The sequence below is a fragment of the Dunckerocampus dactyliophorus genome, chromosome 12 (assembly GCF_027744805.1).
Source record: "Dunckerocampus dactyliophorus isolate RoL2022-P2 chromosome 12, RoL_Ddac_1.1, whole genome shotgun sequence".
Classification (NCBI taxonomy): domain Eukaryota; kingdom Metazoa; phylum Chordata; class Actinopteri; order Syngnathiformes; family Syngnathidae; genus Dunckerocampus; species Dunckerocampus dactyliophorus.
This window is the reverse complement of record NC_072830.1, coordinates 9,473,386-9,495,410: the sequence shown is the minus strand read 5'-3', so window position 1 is coordinate 9,495,410 and position 22,025 is coordinate 9,473,386. Positions and strand designations below refer to the sequence as shown.

The window sequence follows — 22,025 nt, the reverse complement described above, 5'->3', positions numbered from 1 at the left end:
TTTCCTCTGTATGGATTTTCTTGACATGCTAATTTTTTTTTGCATTGTCAAGGAAGCAAAAACTTGATGCTGCATTGGTGGACATGATTGTTATTGATATGCAACCATTTTCCATCGTGGAAGGTAAAGGTTTCAAGGTATGGTGGTAAATGGGTCTCTCCCATTTTGAGTATCAATACATGTTTACCTAATGTGCTGTATTTCATTTAATGTCACCCTTAGGCCTTTGTCAACCTTTTGGACCCCACCTACATTATCCCAAATAGGAAGGCCTTGGGAAAAATGGTGGCTGACAAATACAAGGCTACCAAGGAGAAGGCTATGGCTCTTGTGAGCAAGGCCTCTGCTGTTAGCCTGACAGCAGACATGTGGACTTCCATTCATATGGACGCCTCCTTGGCTGTAAACGTGCCACTTTATCACTGAGGAAGTACTTCCTTTCTTTGAACTACTTTGTGTATTGCTATGGTTCTTGTGCCTCACTCTGATTTTGCACATTGTAGGTGCAGCTTTCCACAGTGGTTTTGGGGGTTCAAAAGTTTCCACAAACCCACACTGCAACTCACTTGGCTGAGGCCAAAGATGTCCTCATGGAACAGTGGGGAACTAAGGGGAAGGTGAGAGACCAGTCAAAGACAAGATTATCCTGCAATATTGTCTACTACTAATTGCTATATGTGATTTGTGCACATGTGATCTTTGCTACAGGTGACAGGCCTGGTCACAGACTGTGCTCCCAATATGATTGCATGTGCCTATTTACTACATCTTGGGCACATAATGTGTTTTGCACACATGCTGAATTTGGTGGTAAAGCGGTCCCTTGCCCAAACCCCAGAACTAGAAGACATCCGGAGTCGGGGGCGCAAGATTGTTGGGCATTTTAAGTCCAGCACCACAGCCAAACAAAAGCTCTTTGAGATGCAGCGACAGCTGGTCAGGCCAGAACATAAATTGATTCAGGAGGTGATTATTGTTTGAACATTGTTACTCTTCTTGTAGTTACTGTATGATATTCTCTTTATAAAACTTGCTTCTTATCTTATCTTAGGTGGACACAAGGTGGAACAGTACTTTTGCCATGTTGGAAAGGCTGTTTAATGAAAGAGAGTCAATGGGTGAAGCTCTGGCCAGCCTCTCTTCAGACCTTACCCCATTCACCTCAGAGGACTACCAGGCGATGCACCAGTGCCTGGATGTCCTGAAGCCATTTCACCAGGCCACAGTGGAGCTTTCTGAGGAAAAACAGGTGTCGGCCTCGAAAGTCATACCAGTAGTTAAAATGCTAAAACATTATATCTCGAGTAGATGTGGCCATATCACCCACCCACTGGGTGAGAAACTGGCCACCAATTTAAAAAATAATTTAATTGAAAAGTTTGCAATGTTGGAGAAGGTCACAGCACGTTCTATGGCAACCTTGGGTCTAGCCGAGGTTCAAGGAGCTGGGGTTCTGCAGCCAAGTCTGTGCCCAAACGGCCATAGAGAGACTTATAAGGGAGTGTGCAGGAACAATGCATATTGAACTGCCTGCTCAGTCACACTCACAGTCACAGCCACAGTCACCACCAAGAGCAGGCCCTTCAAATCGACTGGAGGATGACAGTCTTTGGGCACTCCTGGACAGGCATGTTGGTGCTCAACAACAGGTGACCAACACAACTGCCAGTGCGACCGTGGAGGTTTAGAGGTACAGTAAACATAATAATCTGCATCACCATTGAACGGTCATGATATGCTGCTGAATCACATATAATTATTATTGTTATTCTAATAATTATTGTCTAGGTACTTAAAGGAATCCCACATTTCCAGAGCAGAGGACCCACTCAAATACTGGATCACCCACAAAGTACTTTTCCCGCACCTTTACAAGCTGGCAGTAAAATTTTTATGCACACCAGCCTCCTCTGTGCCATGCGAGAGGATTTTTTCCAAGGCTGGTGAAGTCGTCAGCCAAAGACGGAACAGGCTGAAACCAGCCACAGTTGAAAAAGTCCTGTTTTTAAATAAAAATCTTTGAAATATATCCCATGCAGTCATTTTAGCCGTTTCACAAGCACAACCCCTTGTCACTTTATGTTTATTTTCATAAAGTAACACAAGCACTTCTCACATAAATCAATAACAATTTGTTTTGTTTTACGCTTTTTATTGTGTACATATTTAAGTAGAACAAAAACAAGAAAGCTAGTTGAAGCAGATGACATGATATACTTGCAGTGCACCACTAGATGTCACTGTTCTGTGTGGTTCTAAGCCCCAAAACGTCGGTTCATTTTCCGGCACAAATAGATGAACCCTGTGGAAGCTTCATGCCGGTTTAGCTGTCCAATACTACTTGTAGTAGTAATTATTAACGATTTTCCACAAAAGTCGATTACTTTCAACATGTTGATCAGGGGAGAGCGCGAACGCAGTCCCCCACTACCACAAATTATGCAGTCGAGATTCCCACATTTGGGGAATTCGCAGGGGTCAGCACAACCGGAGTGCAATGGCTGAGCCTCACCCTGGGTGAACCACCTTCTTGATCATGGTATCTCCCCTGCCAGGTAAGTATGAGTTGTACACGTCTCACACACACAGGTCGTTCACGCAAACACCATGTTAAGTGATGGGCTCATCATGTGCACACAAGCAAACATACAATAAATGGGTGTCTCCTCCTACTAAACACACCACAACACTGTTTGACCATCACACCAATTATTATTATTATTATCATTTATATTATACTGAAACACAACTCTGTTTCCCATCATGCAATGCTGCTTTCTTACGCTCGACTTGGAAGCCAATCCTGGTCACATGGTACACTTCGAGCCAGTAGGAAGCAGAATCACAAAATTGGTTTCAAATCCCTTGAAAAAATCTTCCAGGTCAAATCAGGAGTGAACATATAAAGAAACAAACATTTTAAACCACGCTGGCTCTTCTCATGTTCTGTACAATAAACCGTTTAGCAGTTTGATAGAAATTTGAAATGAAGCACAAAGATACCCTCCCCCACACACGTGAAGCACTGCAACCACTTTCTGTTTCACTACTGCCTCCTGCTGGTGTGTAGGTAGACTGTCATAATGACTTGTTCTGCAAACAGTAAAATGTTTTCTTCTCTTGTGTAGCAACATCAGCAAAGGAAATGAGTGAAATTTGTCAACATCTTCGTATCTAAAGCACTTACGGTGGTTACTGGAATTTATATTAGGCTTAATTTTTCAATCATGGTAAAGAACAATGGTGATAACTTCATGCCTTCCTCAAAAAGCAAACATAATAAATTAAAAAGTACAATACGTGTACATGTGCACACCAGCAAACACATGGGACGAGGGTGTGTTTCTACAAAACACACAACAACACTATTTGATATCACAATAACTATTATTATTTATATTTGACTTGAACACAATATAATGCTGCATTTCCGACATTCAAGGAGGAAGGCCCCCTGCAGCCTTCTAATGACACTTCCTGGTTCCTTCTTGGACACTGACATGTACAGTAAAGTGCTGCTGCCATCTAGTGGAGAGTAGCACATACTACATTTTTATCCTCCTCGGTGAGGTCGAGTGAACATTTTAGATGTCATCCAGGACGTGATCCTTAAGAGAGTGGCAGAATAGATAGAAGTCCCAGAAAAATAAAAAATAAAACCACTGCTGAAACTCATTTTTGTGAGGAACTATATATAGCTTATGATACAGTTTAATGACAAACATTGGATTGCTTTTAGAATGCATCAAAGTGCCGCCCCTGCATCCTTCAGTTTTTCTGTACGCTAGATTTTGTTGTTTTTTTTATAATTGTATTTATTGGATAATTTACCTGCAAGTAGTTTGCATCTTTTTGTTTTTAATTAAAAAATCAATAAAGTCGCTTATACAAAAGCTAAGCAGTTTCATGTTTTGCATTTTGTTCTCTTAGTGTACCGAAAACGACCAAACCGTGACAGCCGAGGTACGCACCGAACCATCATAGTAGGTTTTAGCATGCTAACGTTAGCATCGTAGCATTTTTAGTCATTTTCTTAGCTCGACACTTTTTTAGTACTTTTATGCTACAGGTTAGCATGCTAACATTGGCATGTTAGCATTGCCAGCATTCTAACATTAGCATAGTATCATTTTTAGCCGTTTTCATAGGTAGACACATATATAAAAATCTATCCCTATTATGCTAGGTGTTAGCATGTTAGCTTTGCTAGCATGCTAATATTAGCAATCTAAATATGTCGAGAAAATAAATGTACGACTAACATTTATGGTGTAAATATATTACAGTATGAGGGGAACTATAGCGCTATGGCGGATGTCTGTGCTCTCCGCGTGCTTTTGTAGTTTGAAATGTCATTTGGCAGAGATGGTAAAAGGAACCCGAAGCCTCGAAGCTGGTGTCAGACATCCTGAATCACACGGCTTCGAAATGGTGCTTCGGCGCTTGTGTTGTTCTGCACACATCACGTGACCGATTACGTTTGATGCGTCTGATGATGCGGCTTTGCTGATGGAACAAACAGACGGAAAGCGGAAGTGCCACCCGTACAGTTTATGGTGGTACACGTAAGTGTACAACACTACCAGAATGGCTGAGCGTAAACTCCGACCCACACCCGCTGGATTTAAAGCGAACGTCTAGAAGCACTTTGGCTTTCACGTAGTTGATGGTAAAAATGAGCTGGACTAGAGCCAGACAATATGCAAGCTTTGCCATACAAGATTAAAGTATTTGGAGGACACGACTAATATGAGAAAGCACATCGCACATTTGGGAACCAGGAGGAAAAACAGCCAGCTGACGTTGCCGCCAACCAGAAAACCATCGACAGGTGATAACTAATTTTCCACCCAACTCAAAACCAGGGCTTTCGTGCTTTGTTGCACACTTTGGAACCCAGATACAACGTCCCATTGCAACGTTATTTCACTGACACTGCAATTCCCACACTGTACAATGACACCAAAACTGAAGTCCTGGATTCCTTGGAGAAAGCACACAGGTTAGCGCTTATGTGTGATACGGCGACCTCTGTCTTATATCACTGTAACAGCGCACTTCATTACTGATGACTGGAAGCTAGCGTCTCATGTGCTACAAACGAGAGGACACATTAGCACTTAGTAAGCACATTTGCACTTCCATGCCTTGGCATGTTGATTTCTCATGGCCTATTCATTTGTATGTTATTGTTTGTGAATTAGGACAGCCTGGGTTTTTTGGTTATTCATAACGTACTGAAGTCTGCAAGCATTATTCTTGTATGAGAGCTGCTGGTGCAGAAATCTATATTTTGTATGACAGCCGTTCCTGACTTTGCAATACAGCAAAAAAAAAAAAAGAAAAATTCTCAGATATTCTATGCTCAGAATATTTATTTGAAATCAGAAGTCTATTTATTTGTGAATAATGGGAGATTTTTTTTTTTTGCTGGTTATTCAGAATATGCTGAAGTTTGTGTTGATTTTATAAATGTTGCTACTGGCGCACTTTACTTTTCCTGCTGGTTCCGTGCAATGAGAAATATGGTGGTTGACGTAACCTTCCAATTATTAAAAGATAATGGAAGTATATTCATCTGTTTCATGTTTAATTGTGGATTATTACAAATATGCTTTGTTTTAGTAGTACACGGTGAGTAAAAATAAATTATATTGAGAAAAATTCTGCTTAAATTGACAAACTATTCATCACAAAAAAACTATGATTCGAGATTAATCAATAATCGTTTTATCATTGCACCGCAGGCCTCTGAATCGCGTAATCGCATTGAATCGTGAGGTGGCCAGAGATTCCCACCCCTAATGCGTGCGCCCTCTACAGCCAAGGAGCGCACAAACACACTGACTCCGTGAGTCTTTTAAATTTGCCCTACGGTTACTTGCTCTACGGACGGTGCGCACGTAATAAATGCGTCATCTGTGCTCACTCGGCACTTCCCCAGTTCAACTGTCCAATGAGCACGCAGAAGTCACGTGGACCGTACCGAGTAAGCATGTGCTCCGCACTTACAACGGACGTTGTGCGCACTGATTTCTGCAGTATATACTGTATACAAGCCAAGCTGACAGACAAACGACAACCATTTTGTCTCCAAGATGCCGAAGACACTGAAGAAGGGGTCAGATGCATCTGCAGCTCAAAAGGCAGAGGATACGACCAGAGGGGCCGCTGGGAGGGCCAGAGAGAAAGAGGAGAGGAGGAGCAAAGAAGAGTCAAATGTTGAAGCCATAGAGTCTGATCATGAGTAGGGTGCTGCTGGTGGGTCGGAGAGGGGGGTCACATGAAGAACGGGGTGTGACAAATGAGAAGGCCAACTGCTCGTTCTTGGCGAAAAAGGAGGAGCGCCTGGTTGAGTTCTTCTCGGTCAACCCGGTCTTCTTTGATAGGTCGTGCCCAAACTACCAGAACCAGCAACAGAAGGATAAACTCCTGGGCAGCTGGCCACACAACCAGTAACCTAATTTTCCACGTGTTGCTGTTTCTTTCAGGAGAAACATGCATGCTTTCATCTACAAGCTCTTTCATAAGCACAGTTGTGCCGTATACACTCCTGGAGGACCAAGAAGGTCGTCCTATATATATGGTTGCTTCATCGAAAGGCTTGAGAATCAAAAGGCGCTTGTTGTGGTAGGATGTGTTTACATGGATGCGAAGCGAGAGTGGTCTTCATCCGCTGTGGAACACATCACACAGCAATTGATGCACAGATTACTTTTTGTACCAAGAAAAGTTATTTTACTTACACGAATGCAGGTTAATCGTGAGCATGACCTGCTCAGCCCGCGAAGCATGTGTAGCAATCAAGTGGCATCATGGACATGAGGTGGTGCCTTCAAGGAGCATAGGGAAAAAGTCTGTACCAAACACTGTTACATTCAATAAAAATAAGAAAACCTAGCCACAAAATAACAGGGGTTACAATTGCATCACTACTTTCTCTGCCCAAGGACAGTGGAAAAAGGAAAGAGTACTGTAGTACTGGCTAGGGCTGGGAGATATCGACCAAAACTCATATCCCAATATATTTAGGCTGAATATCCATATACGATATACTGTATATACCAGTATTTTTTCTGCAAAGTGAGTTTAGGCAAAGGTCAAAGCACAATTATGCGTGCCAAGTCATTTTATTAAAAGATTTACTGAATATGAGGAGAGTTTTTTGTTTTATTTTAATGCTTCATGAAAGATGCACATTAAAATAAAATAATCTTATTCAGTGATTTGAAAAAGTGTGTGCCCCCTTCCCGATTTCTTATTTTTTTGCACTTAAATGTTTCAGATCCATCCATCCATCCTTTTTCTATGCCGCTTATCCTCACTAGGGTCGCGGGTATGCTGTAGCCTATCCCAGCTGACTTCGGGCAAGAGGCGGGGTACACCCTGGACTCGCCAGCCAATCGCAGGGCACACATAGACAAACAACCACTCACACTCACATTCTGCATTTTGTGTTCTGATGTTGTTGTCTTTGACTAATATTAAACTTTGTGTGACGATATGAAACATTTAAGTGTGACAAAAATGCAAAAAATAAGAAATCAGGAAGGGGGCAAACACTTTGTCACACCACCGTATAACTTAGCGTTAACTTTTCCAAACTCACAATCAACACAACAGCAGCTCCGGTAGGTAGTGTTACTTTTCGGTACTGGCCTGAGGCGTTGTGAGTGACGCTGAGACTGGCAAGAAAAATTAGTATATACAATAACAATTTCGCTGTAGCTTGGTCAATATACAGTTCAGTTATATAAATGGAACATTGTTAGCATTTTTGGAGGTTTTTTTTATTTTATTTTTTAGGGTTTTACAGTCGAAATAGGTGTCCCACTACATACATTGTTAGCACCCACATGCCAACTGTTTTTCTCGCTCCAGAATGCACAGAAATAAGACGTATGGTCATGTTTCACATAAGGATTGTGGATCACGGGCAAAATTCCCCCCAAAAGAGGGCAGTTTTCCTTTAAAGGTGCACACAAAAAGTCACAGATACTGTATTACACTTCATATCACATCTTCTGAATGCTTTATATCTGTATTTTTTAATTACTTTTGCCATTTTTATGCTTGAAAATGCTTAATTTAGGCCAGTCAAATGTACAATTTGCTTTGTGATATGTGATAAAGTGAAAATAATGTTCAAATGAATCAAACCATGACCATATATATGCATGTTTGTTTTACTAATAATAGGCTGTATCCAACCACGAAACAGTGAGCATTTATTAATAATTTTTGAAAAATCATGATAGAGTGAGGGCGCAATGTTGGACCCGCGATGTAGCAAGGGCCGACTATCACTGTACAGTATATTATTTTGTATGTAAAGTATAATAGAAGCATTTTCAAATAAGTTACAAAGGGTCCTCCTTAAGCTGCTGACGTATGCAGTAACGCAACGCGTCGTCTCTGGTTTTCGGAATGTGTGCGTTTGCAATTAGTTGCTGTGTGTAGTTGTTGTATCATTCTCTCTCGACTCTTATTAATCTACTTGCTAATTTCCTGTTCATATCTGGTTCATATCTGCTGTAACACTGTTCCAGATAGACTTCTGTTAATGTTTAATAAGCACTTATTCAGGTGTAGAGTAAAAAAAACAGAAAACACCCCATCAAAGCTTAAATACTTTGAATATTTGACTTCGGACTTTCTGGAACTAATTCATGACGATAAACGAGGTTCCACTGTAGTTTGTTCACTTTCTGAGGACAAAAGACAAATGACCTTAAGCTGTTTCCACAATGTGAAAGTGAGCCAAGGTCCCTCCTCTGTTCCTTTGGCACACAAAACCGTAACAAAACGTAAACCTTTGACTTGTTTCTTTTGTACTGAAGGTCATTGTGTCCTTGGAAGTGAGGCGGGGGAATTGTGCCCTGGGTGTGGGCACTGTAGCTGCTAACATGCTAGCTCTTGTTAATCACTAACGTAAAGGGCAGCTTTAAACAAACTGTCACCACCAATATGTGAAACTTTCCAACGTTTCAACCCATACTAGAAAGACAAAAAATAATAATAATTTCACTGCAGGTGTTGCCAATTAACCCGCTAGCGGAAGATAGCCAACCGCCATTTCTGTGGTGACAAAGCCTAAAATGAGCCTAAGTCTCTTTTAAAAGCACGTAAGTATAGCGCGATTACAAGAGGCTTACACCTAAAAGCAAATAACAACTCGTAGAAACAAAAGAAAGAAAATAAGAACTTTGCCCTACCTGAGGCTGCTGACGAACGAGCGAGCACGACACCAGAAGTGTTCGGACACCGCGTGCGCGCGAGAATGAACAGAACAACAACAGATATAGACAAATAGATATAGATAGAAATAAACAAAATAATAGAAATATATAGACTGATAATAAACAGCAAATGCTTGTCCATTATATACAATGGATATTCTTATTTACTTAGCTGCGATGACGATAATTATGGAATTGCTCGTAGATGAGGAACCTCACCTCACGAGGGGGCCGTTGACCCATGTGAGATAGAGTTCCTGAAGGGACTCGAATGTGAGATCTCCCACAAGTCACTGCAAAATAAAGAAAAATGCAAAAGCAACATGCATATTTATTACTAACAGGTAAGCACAATACCAACATAGTTGATTGTTTAGTTTAAATATTGTTAAATTGCTCATTAAAACGTTTGTTGATGATAAAGTTTTTTCCCCTAAAATGCTTGACTTGTGTTTGATTATGTATGTACCATTATTTCATAACCATACTCCACAAATTAAAAGCAAACTCACAAAGTTATTCAATGACGTTTTAAAGTATGAAAAATTATCGGTATAAGTATCGGTAATACATGCCCTTGGTATCAGATCAACACCAAATTTCCAGTATCGCCCAAACCTAATATCAAGCAACAGAGCCGATTACTAATACGTCAAAGCGAAAACAGTAGGAGGAGCAGCATTTTTTAGGGGGTGTTGAGTTGTTGAAGCTCACTTCCTGTCACGGCTACATGCGTTTCGATCTTCTCCACAAAGCTTCCAACCTGTGAAGGTTTGTCTTCATGCTAGTGTTGTGTGTGCGTGTCTCTACTCGCAACAACACAACCGTCATCTTTATGACTGAAAGTGCAAACGTCTGCTTGTGTTACTATTTTTAAACGACACTTCAGAACACACACACACTGGTTGAGCTATTTGGGGCTGAGACAGGTTGAGGGAAGATGTGTCAATGTCTTCAGTTGTGAACGTGTCATTCCTCCTCCTTTGCAACAGCAGCGGCACATGACCATGTCCTCTCCAGAGGTTACTTCGGTGGCCTGGGGTCATATGACGGTAAAAGGCTGCTCCTCCACCTACAAGGACTGTAAGGTGTGGCCCGGTGGAAGCCGAACCTGGGACTGGCGTGAGACTGGGACAGAGGTGTGTTGGGGTGGGGATAGGGACCATGACATGTAACGTTCCCTCTAAACTGCGCGCGTGCGCAATCTCGCACTGATCTTTTGTTCTCAGCGCACAAGAAATCCTTGGTACGCAGCAAAATAATATTCAACCTGAAATGTAAATAAAATAAACACATGTAACTCCGTGAGTGACAGGCGACTACAAGCGGTAACAACACAAAGACGAACACTGTCCAGCCAATAATGAGAGCCTGTTGGTACGTATTTACTTAGCCAGCAGGGACCAGGGGAGCTAAATGCTGCTTGCTAACCCTGTATATTAGCGAAACAAACGGGCAGTGCCACAGCCACGTACCAAGCTAAAGTAAAAAAAAAAAAAAAAAGTCCTCTAAGGTGTACTGGCTGTCGGAGTATGTGGGAACAAAAGAACAAGAGTTGAATAGGGATGAGATTTCTTCTTTTTCAAATGAGGGCTGCTCTGGGCCAGTTTTCTGAGTGAAAAGCGTGGACTACTGTAAGTAAGTGGCTTAACGGTGCATGTGCTACTGACGTGCTTTTATTTTGATGGCCGGATTTACAGGATATAGGAACAGTTACAAGCTTGCACGAGTGATGCCGAAGGGACCAGAAGGTAGTTGTTTCTTTCATGGAGTTTTTTTTTCCATTTTTTATTTTGACAAAAGTAAACATTTTCATCAAATGTGCCATCACTTTCAAGTACATTTCCAGAATGAAATAGTACCAGAACAGGCTGCTGCAAAACAGAAAGGAAATGAGGAAATAACAGTCAACATAATTAACAAAATAAATGGTAAAAAAAGAAAAGAAATGGAAAATGAAATGATAAACTATTGTTACCTGCAAGATTTAGATCATTAATTGGATGAGATAGTTCCACAGCTTGTTTTGTCTGAGGTGGACCAAAAAGAAAGCTACTTTGTGAAATACGCCTTGCGGACCTTTTCAACCCCCTCATACACAAAATACAACAGAATGGAAGTTGGACTACCTCAAGTTCTCAGGTTTTGGACGGGTGTGATACTACAAGTGTGCACATCTGATGGCGCTCACAGAGATCCAAGTAATGCTCAGGTTGTTTGTTTGTATTCTCAGACACTTGAAAAATTAGCGGGAACATTGCATGCGACACGTTTGTATTTCCTGTTTAACGTGTGACTCTTCATCAGCACCACCCGGGAGTCCAGCCTGCTGATCTGCAGGAGGTGCTGGACAAAGGAGCAAAGGTGCTGGTGATTGGCCGAGGCATGAACATGGCCCTGCAGGTAGTCATCAGAATGAAATGACGCTGATTGAGGTCACAATGACTTAGGGGGCATGTTTGTGTCAGGTTCCCGCCTCCACATTGGACTGTGTGGCAAAGCGGGGGGTGGACGTCCGAGTCCTGCAGACGGAACAGGCTGTCGCTGAATACAACGCACTGGCTAGACAGGGCATCAAGGTGGGCGGGGTTTTCCACTCCACCTGCTGAAGTCAACGTTCCTTGAAGACACCTGAGCTTCGCGCTGGGATGAAAGCGGCCTAATCTAGTCTTCATCTCCGCTTGCGGAAATCATTTTGACTTTTACACACGGAATTCACGCTCTCTCCATATGAAGGCAGGATATATTTACAATAAAAAATATCGGTGACATTACGCAGTGCAACTATCTAGTTTATTTTTCATAGTTTTTTGAAGACGTTTTTTTTTTTTTAAATGATGAATGAAATACACAAGGGCGGGGGAGGTCTCGTTAGCGTCTGGCAGGTTTTGGCATGATGAAGACTTTGACAGGCTTGCTGAAGGCAATGGTCCCTTCTACGGCGGCCTCTGGTGGCGGGAGGCTGTCAAGGCTGTCGTTCCATGCCAACTTGGACTCTGAAGAGGAGGAAGAGGAGCTGTAGGCCAGCAGGAGGCGCACCTCCACCTGAGACGGCTCTGAGAGACAGCCCAGAAGTTAGAAAAGGACAACATAATCCAACAGCACGACAGGCGTGTGTTCCCTCACCTGTCCATGCGCTGTGAGACAGGTAGACCTGTGTGATGAGTCTGTGTCTTGCAGGCCCAGGTTTTCGGAAGTCTCCGGGTTTGGGATGGATCACGTGACTCTGGCCGTCTGGGTACAGAACCTGGCCCCAGAGGGAAGGCCGGAATATTTGTGAACTTGTACATCCTGACTGACTCACTGCTGTGAACGTCATCCTGCTCACCTCCACTTTGACCGAGTTCTGGGGGTCACGGACATGCTCCAAGGTAGCGTCAATGTCTAGCGCCACCACCAGGCCCGAGGTGAACCTCAGCGGGTTGTCAGACTCCCCTGTGGGCTCGATGATGTTGGCTGTGGCTCGATGGATCTGTCAAGCAGAACATGGATGGTTCAGAGGTTACACGGTTAGGCACATGTCCGCACAAATACCGGTGTTAAAAAGCTTGTGTGTTCACACGACCAAACTAAGCGTACGAGATGAGCAAACGGACTCTAGTTTTAACCGGACCAAAAATGACAAGTGTGAACACCGCCTTAGACGTACCTGTGGAGGCAGCGTGAGCTGCAGCAGAGCGCTCTGCCTCAGAGCTGTCTGCAGAATCTTGACAAGCTCCGCAGGCTTGCAGGATGACAGGCGCGGCATCATCTCCAAAAGTTTGTCCACAAAGCTGTCATGAAGGTGAGGCAGCTCTGCCAGGAACAGCCTAAAGGTTTCAGGTGAAGTGAGGACTCGGGACGCTGAATGAAACCACACCAGACTGAACTCACCTATGAAAGGACTCCAGCTCCTGCAGAAACTTTTCACAGCTGCTGATGAGTGGCTCCTGCCTGCAGACAAGAGTGATGCATCAGTGACGGCTGTGGTGCGGCTACACCCGTGCAGAGTACCCACCCGTGTGCGGTGCGAACGCTCAGGATAAGCTGCAGCGCTTTGGCCTGCAGGCGCACGTCATGTGCGATGGCCACCTGTCTGCTCTCCAAGCCGCTGTACATGAACTCCAACTTGTAACTTTCCTCCAGAACCTGAAACGCACACCGGCAAACATGTCACATGGCACCGGCGCGGCTGCGGGTGTGTCAGGGGAATGCGCTGACCTGCTGAGCAGCCGCCAAGGCCGTGACATTCTGTTTGAGGCACAGAGGGACCGCCATATTCCACAACTTCTCCTGCAGAGCCTGAGGGGAACCGGGAAATGTCAGAGGTCAGCTAACTTACTGTAGATAAAACTTTATGGAGCTGACTTCCTACATAGGGTGCAGTCCAGACTACAAATTATTAAGAAGAGCTCTCAGTAAGTACAACATGAAGAACATATTGTTAGGTTGATGAGATGGTGCATCCAAGTGTAAAAAAGAGGAATTTTGCTTGTCAGTGACAGTAAAGTGACCAACGTGGTCCCACCTTGATGAGTAGAAGCTGGCAGCGCAAGTACGTAGCGCAGAAGTCAGCAGCTCCAGCAAGTTCTGTCTGCAGCTGGCCCAGTCTCTGCAGGTCACTGACAACACACAAAGTCTCACTTAAAGTGGCCACAATAAAGTGTGTATGTGTGTGTGTACATACCGTATGGTGAAAATGAGCAGGTCTTGAGCTCCAGGTGCTTCCAGGTTCTGGATGGTGCTGATCCTGTCCAGACTCTGCTGCAGGAAGAGCTGAGCCGATTCCACAGAACCCGACTCAGATCCAGAATTTACAGAGTCCAAACCAGGAACCTGCTTCCTGCCAGGCAGCTTAAAAAATAAAAAAAACGCAAACCAGGAAGCAGGGTTAAAGCTTGATTGAGACCTTGATTGTGTCTTCTTTGAACGGCTTAAAAAGTGCACCCTGAACTCACTCATCTTAAACTTGCTAGTCAACAAATGCTAGCCAACAAATCAACAAAAGCAGAACCTAAACTAAGGCCATCTCCACACCAGCATAGATACTTCCAAAACCGGTCTGTCCACATAAAAACGCATTCCAAGCATGTGTATTTCATCCTATCAGAATCCTGAAAAAGCAACCACAGCTGACTTGGTTGCACATTATAACGCCGCTATTCATCAATGTAGTGATGCAGTAGATGTAAAATGACGTGTACATTATCTTCATGCTCTGGAGAAAGTAGGCTGACCTTTGAAGAGGCAGAACAAAAAGGTGAATTTTTCCTCATGTCTTTGTTAAACACTTAATATTGTATATATTTTTTTATCTTAAATTATCTAGTTTTAATTATTTTATATTTAATTTTTTTAAAACATTTTACATATTCTAAATTTACATAGCTAATGTTAGGGTAGCATCGGTCTGGTTACCTTGCTAGCCATGCAAACTTCCGTTTTTCTGTGTCATCTTGCAGCACTTTTCTCATGCAATTGTTTCGGGGTTTCTGTGTTTTTGATATATGCATCATTTTTCTTTTGCATTCGTTTTTGATCTTGCAGCCTTCATTTCATATGTGATGCATTTTCTGGTTGCATTTGTTTTATTTGTGTTTGTGCCGTTTTGCTTTTGTGTTTGGCGCGTTTGGACATTGCTGCATGTTCAGCCACTGTACGGAGCGCAGAAAGCAACATAAATGTTTGGCTTTTTTTAAATTGCCCATGCGTGTTATAAGGCACACGCATGCGTGTCTACCACTGTACAAAATGAAACCAACACCCATAAGTCAATAACTTCATTACGCGTGTTCTACTATGCACATTTTTTATGACACAAACCAAAAAGCTCCGCTTTACCTGTCGACACACAAACCCTGAAGCTAGAAAATCTTCACTGTGGAGTTTTCCAAAGCTCCAAAACCTACATTGCATATTTGAAATTTGTGTAGACATGACCAAATATTACAAGCACTCACTATTTATTGAAAGTGACCAGTTGTTATTAGAGCAGAGATAGAGCATAGAAACCCTGTTTACGATCTTGTACAGCTTTTATCACTGTTAGAGCCCTCTAGACATGAAACAACACCCCTATACTCACTCCTATTACCCAATACAGTAGATATAATATGAGAAAATAAGCCATTTAGGACATAAATAAGACTTGTATGTGTTGCGGTAAGCGTGTTACGGTGCTCAGGGGTTCATAGTTGAGTGTTAGCTCGGCGTGGGTTCTGGCCACAACAGTAGCCCATCTTAGGGATTGTTGTGCAACCTGCAATAAAAGCCTGTTGTTCCAGCGATCACGTCTGGTGCTTGTGTCTCTCACCCAACATTACAGCAATATATTACTGACACCTAGTGACCAGTGTAGAATACTACATATCATCACAACGTCTTACATTTGTATTTTACTTAATTAGCCATTTTTATGCTAGGCCAAAAATATGCAAAATTTGCTTAAATATGCTTTTTTTTATTACTAGTAGGCTGTATTCAACAATAAAACAGCAAGATTTTTTTGAAAAACGATTATAGAATGAAGCTTAAAAATTCAACACGCGAAGTGGCGAAGGATTACTGTAATTGTCATTTAAACAAAATAAGGCAGTGCATGTGTGTGTGTGTGTGTGTGTGTGACAACATGTTTGGAGTTCTCACTCGTAGAGGCGGGACCAGGTGGGACAGACTGTCCCTGAGGTAGGCGTAGTGTCTGAAGGTGTGGTCAGAGAAGAGCGCCGGCATGGTGGGACACGACTTGGCTGCGTTGAACACCAACACCAGAACAGCAATGTCTGACATCGGCAGAGTGAAGGAGGAGGAGAACGTGGCCGGCTGAGCAACCAACTCCGAAAGTGTGCAAACATGTGAGGATACATGCCGGGTCGTCCATGTCAGGTTCTGGTGTGTCAAAGTATGGGTGTGTGCTGAGTAATTCGGGGACCAGCGGCAACACCAACATTGGGTGGCGGGAACCCAAAAACTTGAGACACCTGAAAGAAAGAAAGATTAAGATATGGACACAAATACTGGGAAACCACGAGGGAGCCAAACATTTAAAAAAAATTTGTTGTTCCTCCTTTGCAGCTAAAACTAAGCTAAGATGGGTGTTTGCATATAAAACAGTGCGCCAGCATGCAATCTCACTTCCAGACAGAGTTGCGGTCCGAGGGATACTTGTTGAGGTTCTTCAGAAGCTCCAGCAGAGCCAGCTGGATGCACTCCTTGGTGGACACGTTGGTGTAGCACAGTAACTCGTGCAGAGCTTCTCTGATGTCACGGGACGAGTCCTGGGCACAAACACTAGGCTTGTAAAGCGTCACAGAGCACGCAGCGAGTGTGCGCAAACACGCTGATGTTGTGCTGACCTCCAGCACAGCCAGCACAGTATCCAGCTGGTCCTCTCTCAGGGTGATGTGCGTAGAGATCTCTCTCAGCACGTGGATGGACTGCAGCCTCACTTCCTCGATCTCATCATTGAACATGTCCACCAGGAAGTCCAGACACTTCTCAGCAAAGCTGGGAGACGAGCGAGCCAGCTGGCACAACGCCTCCACCGCCGCGATGCGGACCTCTGTAGCAGCAGCCAGAAAGAAACAAAACACAGCACAAAGATGATGAACGGGGGGATGGAAATTAGGACCACATGTGAGCCAGGACGTACCAAACATCTCGTCTTCCAGACCGTGAACGAAGGCGCCGCAGGCTCCCGAGGCGATGAGGTTGACAGTGTTGGTGTCCAGTTTCTCCTTGGGAGCATCGTCGGCCCACTTCCTGCCCGAGGAGAACTCTCCCGAAGCAAAAAGCTCCTTCGCGCGCTCGTGGGCCGTCCGCTTCCTCTGCACACAAGCGCCATGGGCCAAGTTGAGCTCATCAGCAGCAAGCGAACCTCACCGCCCCCCGTCCGTCTGTGTCCACTCACCCTGAGGTCTGACATCAGCTTCTTGTCCAGCGTCTGCTCCAGGAAGTGAGGACTGACCTGCAACATGGAACCCTGACACAAAGCAGACATTTGCTTAGCACTCTGCTGGCGAGCCTTTGTCCGGAACCTCGCAAATGTACACACTCAAAAATCTACAACGTCTTCCCAGAAGAGTGGAAGCTCTTCTAGCTGTAAAGAAGCTCCACATTTTTCATCACTTTTCGCCTCCTGTGTAGCCGTCCCAATACTTTTGGCCGTGTCCCACAAAGAAGCATCACTCATGAACTGAATGAGGGGTAAAACATTCCATCCTCACCAGCGTTTTGGCAGCCTGCACCCGCACCATCCAGGAGCCGTCACTGACCATGTGACTGATCTTCCCGAAGGCGTCGTCGACCAGTCGGATCTCTTCGTTGGACGATGGGATGGGCACGATGCTGATGAGAGGCGGTCAGTCAGGTGGTGCGTGAGCATCAACGGAAGGACGGACCAATCAGGTTTGCATGTTCTGCACAGTGGAACCCGCTTACCTCGAGGCGGCTGTCAACGTAGCCGAAACGACTGCTTGCACATTTACTTGTGACTTTGTCCAGAGACGTAAGGATTTTAACTTTTTAATAAGTAGATAAGCAATTTCAGCAGAAATGGCATGTGAATTTTGAAATGATGAAGCTGAACTGAAATGTGGAATGAATGTTGAAATCCATTCCCCGAATGAGGTTCAAAGCAGCAACTCTCAGGTTGGGAAACAGCCACTCTACCACGTGAGCCATGCCACCGTGCACAAAATAAGCATGTAATGTTAGACATAAAATGAATTTCCACCAATAGGTAGCGACATTGAACTTGTCAATTCATTTTAACGTCACAGAAAACAGGAATTTTTTAAAAAGTCCTGATAAACAGCATACATGTCCTGAATGAGCTCACGAAAAACAGCAGAATTTGAAATGTTGGAAAGTAAAATGCAAACTGCATGTGTGTATTGTATTAACAAAATTGTATGATTACAGTGGGATTGAGGATCGAACCAGCACCCCTCGGGTTGCAGAACAACCACTGAACCACACAAACAGTCACGTCATCTTGTAGAATAAGCAGAATGTTACACTTATTTAAGATGTAAAATGATTTTCCACTTGTAGAGTCGATTAATAATCTGCCCAGTCATTTTCAATGGGAAAACTGTCAAGAGAAAATATGAAATTACAGTACATGTGGGAATTTTTGGAAAAGATCTAATAGATCAACATGCCTTGAATCATGAATACATGTGAATGCTTCTTAATAGCAAATAGGGACTTGAGTTCTTCGACGGTGACAGAAGCGGGATGAGTTGGCGACAGAAGCGGGACCGACGTAAGAGGGTTCCATTCGTGTGCTTTCATGCTGTTGTTTTTCTACACTCTGATAAAACTCACCTCTCAGGATACAACACACTCAGCACCCAAACAATCCGAACTGCAGCAGAGCGAACCTGCTCGTAGTCGTCTGCCAACAACCTGCATGCCTACACACACATACACAAACACACACATTTAAATTTCCCTTGGGATCAATAAAGTATCCATCGTCCTTGTTATCTTCTCTAATGAGTCTACTGTGAGGTTGTAGGTTACCTGGTCATAAATGATCTGCTGAATCTTCATTCCTCTCTCATGTAGCTGCAGCTAGAACGAAACAATCCACACACACAGACGTGAGAACGTTCATCATAGGCATGGGTAGTGTCTGTGTAAACAGGTGTGATGAGTTGTGATGCTGCTAGGTCCTACCATGGCTTTGAGGGCTGCCGTGCGCACTCTGGGGTCCTGATCTCCGAAATGGTCACTGATGATACTCTGAACATCCTTCACGGCTGCTGAAGAAACAATAGCATGCAAACATCACCGGAACGACACATGCGCGGGTCTCACGGCACCCACCTATGGATGTGCCAAGTCCCTCAGCGTCTTTGCTCAGGGGGCTGTCCATCATGCCGAGACAGCCCAGCAGCTGCAGACATTTGTTCCTCACTCCAAAATAAGTATCGGACAGGTGCTGAGGTCGAGAAGAAGCGCAGGGGTTCAGTTGAAGATGTGTGCTAAAGGATACACATAACGGGGCTGCGCTTCACCTTGCAGGCCACGTCTACGAGCCGGTGAGCCACCGCCGGGCTTTCGGGCAGCTGCACGCCAATGATAAGCAGAGTGTCCAGCAGCTGAGCCAGGACCTGATGAGACTCTACAAACACAAAACAGCTCACGCTAGCTCAAAAACAACTGTTTCAAGAAGGTGTGCGGACCATGTCTCACTCTCATTGGAGACAGTGTTGATGATGTCCTCCACGATGCAGTCGGGACTGAAGCCCAGCGTTTTGGACAGCAGACCCAGCAGAGAAGCAATCTTCAGCCTCACTGAGTTATCCGTTTCCTGGGGGGGGAACACATCCTCAACATCACCTCTTGAAGACGCACTGATTATGCAGACTTTGGCCTCAACCCTGAGCTAGTACAATTCGGAAACTACAAAGCTTTTGTCGACCTTGTAGTAGTGCTCCAACAGAATCCTGATCACACCCTCCACACTCTCCGCCTCCACAGGTTTGCGTGCAAACTGCAGGAGGTACTGCAGAGCATCCGTGGAGTTGGTGGCCTTGCAGAGGTCAACGTGGAGCGCTGCAGACTTGCTGGGTTTGCACAGACGGAGCTTTTTGGCCGGAGCTTCTTCCTGTGGGATCTGGAGGCAGACAGCACACCTAGTCTTGGCTCTTGCCACTTAACGTTGAACAGTGACTGGCTTTTGAAGAAGCAAAAGGAAAGGACACATTTTTCTTTGTCTTTTTTAAACATTTGGTGTCATTTACAACTCAATCAATAGCTAAGTAAAGCGGCTGCTCTATAATATTGTACAATATTGCAGTAAAGTGTTTAACAAAGACATGAAGAAAAATGTACCTCAGGTCTGGCTCCTTTGGTTGCCTGGCAAAACTCCACTTTGTTCTGTTAACTTGCAGCATTCCTCTCATGCACTTGTTTTTGGGTTTGTTTTGTGTGTGCGTGCGTGTGTGTGTGTGTGTGTGTGTGTGTGTGTTTCGGACATTTGCAGCGTTTACGTGACTGCAGTACTTCCCCGTTGTTTTATTTTGTAGTCTTGTTTTCCCCCATCATTTCTGTGTATGGAGCGTTTGGACGTTACTGCGCGTTTGCCCCTGTCGGCAACCGTCACAAACACACAAAACATATCCATTTCTTCTTCTTCTTTTAAAACCCCACCAGAGTCAATCGAATGCTGCAGTTATTTCCTCGTATTGAACTAAATCTATATTCGCGTTCTATGGGTATATTACGTTAGCATTCCATGACACTTACAACTACAATACTTTTTATTTTGATCAAAGGCCGCAGAGATGAGCCGGTGAGTTAGCTAACCTCGCTCGCTAGCTACTAGCTAGCTAGCTAGCTGGTTAGCTAACTTGGGTTTATTCCTGGTAATGTCTCTGATGTTACACCGGGGTGGTAAACGTAATTCCTACCTGTACAACTTTGGAGAATTCCTCGTAAACTCGCTTTTTCAGGTGTGCTGCCATGACAGCGACTGTGTCAGTGACTAGTTAGGAGGCGGAGGGAAATGTCCCATCGCCCATCCCGTACCTTGTCGAAGTGGGTGGATCGACACAAAAGGTAGCACCAGAGTGATTAGATCGATATGTTCTTATGTTTTCCTGTAGTTATTTTCACAAATATCTGTGCTTTTGTTGCGTTGTACATATTGGCGCATTGTTATACGGTTAACAAACACGAAATAAGTCCAGTTTTTGCCTTTGTTTACTTATTTTGCACTACTGACTTTACTTTGAGATAATTAAAGAGAATAATTGTATTATAATGTAGATGTTGCTACATTGTCTTATATTGTTGTATTATAATGGTAAATTAGTTCACAAAATAAGTGTGTTTATAAAAATGTATATTTATTTGCTTAAAATCTACTTTTTTATTCTGATTGCAATAATCCTCGACAAATTAAAGGCGATATCCTAAAATCATTCAATAATCTTGAAAATTATCCAAGTAAAAGGTATCGGTATCGGTGATACTGGCCCTGTCTTTACTTGATATCGGATCAATACCGAAATTTATAGAATCGCAACCTTCCAGTAACTACTGTAGTATGAGGTGGGCAAGCCAAATAATGATAAACATACGAAGGGTCGTATCAGTATCTCGGATCGATATTTGTGTGGTTAGAATGATATTTTTCATGTTTTAATATTGTTGTATTGGTATGTTTATGTTTTTTATGGTTCACAAATGAGTTTGCTTATATTTTTGGTAATTTTTGCCTTCATCATAATCAACACATTCAAGGAAAAATAATTCATTATTCTAGTCCAAAGAGCGGCCCAGGGGCTATTTGCGACCCACGGCTGTTGTTTTTATTGGCCCGTAGCACATTCTGAAAATATAATTTAATTAAAAAACCCAAAAAACAACAGCAGCAAAAAATGTTAAAATCTGCAGTAATTTTACAAGAATAAAGTCAAATTATTAAGAAAAAAAAGTTGTAATCTAACGAGAAAAAGTTGAAATTTTACAAGAATAACAAAGAAAAAAATATATTTAAAAAAATTGTTATAGTCGTAATATTATAAGAAACAGAAAAAAATAAAGTTGTAATTTTTGGAAAATTAGGCAGTGGAAAAAGTTAAAATATTACAAAAACAAAGTCAAAATATTATGGGAACAGAGTCATAATTATGAGAAGAAAATGCACAGGAACAAAACTGACATAGTTAGAAAATAAAAAAAAAAATACAGCTGTAATTTTATGAGAATAAAGTCAAAATATTAATAGGAAAAAAAATTCATTTTAGTAGCGTAGAGTTGAAATATTAAAGAAAAAATATGTCATTTTTTAAA

General features: G+C 43.1%; 2 protein-coding genes and 1 non-coding gene across 5 annotated transcripts; 1 reads left to right on the top strand and 2 right to left on the bottom strand.

Moving 5' to 3' along the window:
* Window positions 1-2,399: 2,399 nt before the first annotated feature.
* LOC129191769 (U1 spliceosomal RNA) lies at window positions 2,400-2,563 on the bottom strand. Its single transcript, XR_008573297.1, has one exon. It is a non-coding gene; the product is annotated as a U1 spliceosomal RNA (small nuclear RNA).
* Window positions 2,564-9,862: 7,299 nt separating this feature from the next.
* aamdc (adipogenesis associated, Mth938 domain containing) lies at window positions 9,863-12,014 on the top strand. Its single transcript, XM_054795033.1, has 4 exons — window positions 9,863-10,010; window positions 10,232-10,378; window positions 11,547-11,642; window positions 11,708-12,014. The coding sequence occupies exons 2-4, from the start codon at window positions 10,241-10,243 to the stop codon at window positions 11,846-11,848; spliced, it is 375 nt and encodes a 124-aa protein (XP_054651008.1). The 5' UTR covers window positions 9,863-10,010; window positions 10,232-10,240; the 3' UTR covers window positions 11,849-12,014.
* On the bottom strand, window positions 10,963-20,776 carry ints4 (integrator complex subunit 4). 3 transcript variants are annotated; one of them, XM_054795030.1, is made up of 24 exons: window positions 20,639-20,776; window positions 19,648-19,842; window positions 19,419-19,536; window positions 19,241-19,347; window positions 19,050-19,164; window positions 18,900-18,985; window positions 18,744-18,794; window positions 18,546-18,634; window positions 17,441-17,561; window positions 17,125-17,196; window positions 16,867-17,041; window positions 16,571-16,776; window positions 16,350-16,492; window positions 16,080-16,195; window positions 15,864-15,997; window positions 13,906-14,072; window positions 13,747-13,840; window positions 13,440-13,520; window positions 13,237-13,367; window positions 13,113-13,172; window positions 12,889-13,048; window positions 12,568-12,711; window positions 12,366-12,486; window positions 10,966-12,295 (listed from the first exon to the last, which is right to left on the bottom strand). In XM_054795030.1, exons 1-24 carry the CDS (start codon window positions 20,690-20,692, stop codon window positions 12,111-12,113), a joined length of 2,925 nt encoding a protein of 974 aa, XP_054651005.1. In that variant the 5' UTR covers window positions 20,693-20,776; the 3' UTR covers window positions 10,966-12,110. The 3 variants fall into 3 exon arrangements, with proteins under 3 accessions (XP_054651007.1, XP_054651005.1, XP_054651006.1); XM_054795031.1 differs by having other exon boundaries at window positions 10,967-12,295; window positions 18,900-18,982; XM_054795032.1 differs by lacking the exons at window positions 19,648-19,842; window positions 20,639-20,776 and having other exon boundaries at window positions 10,963-12,295; window positions 19,409-19,526.
* Window positions 20,777-22,025: the final 1,249 nt, after the last annotated feature.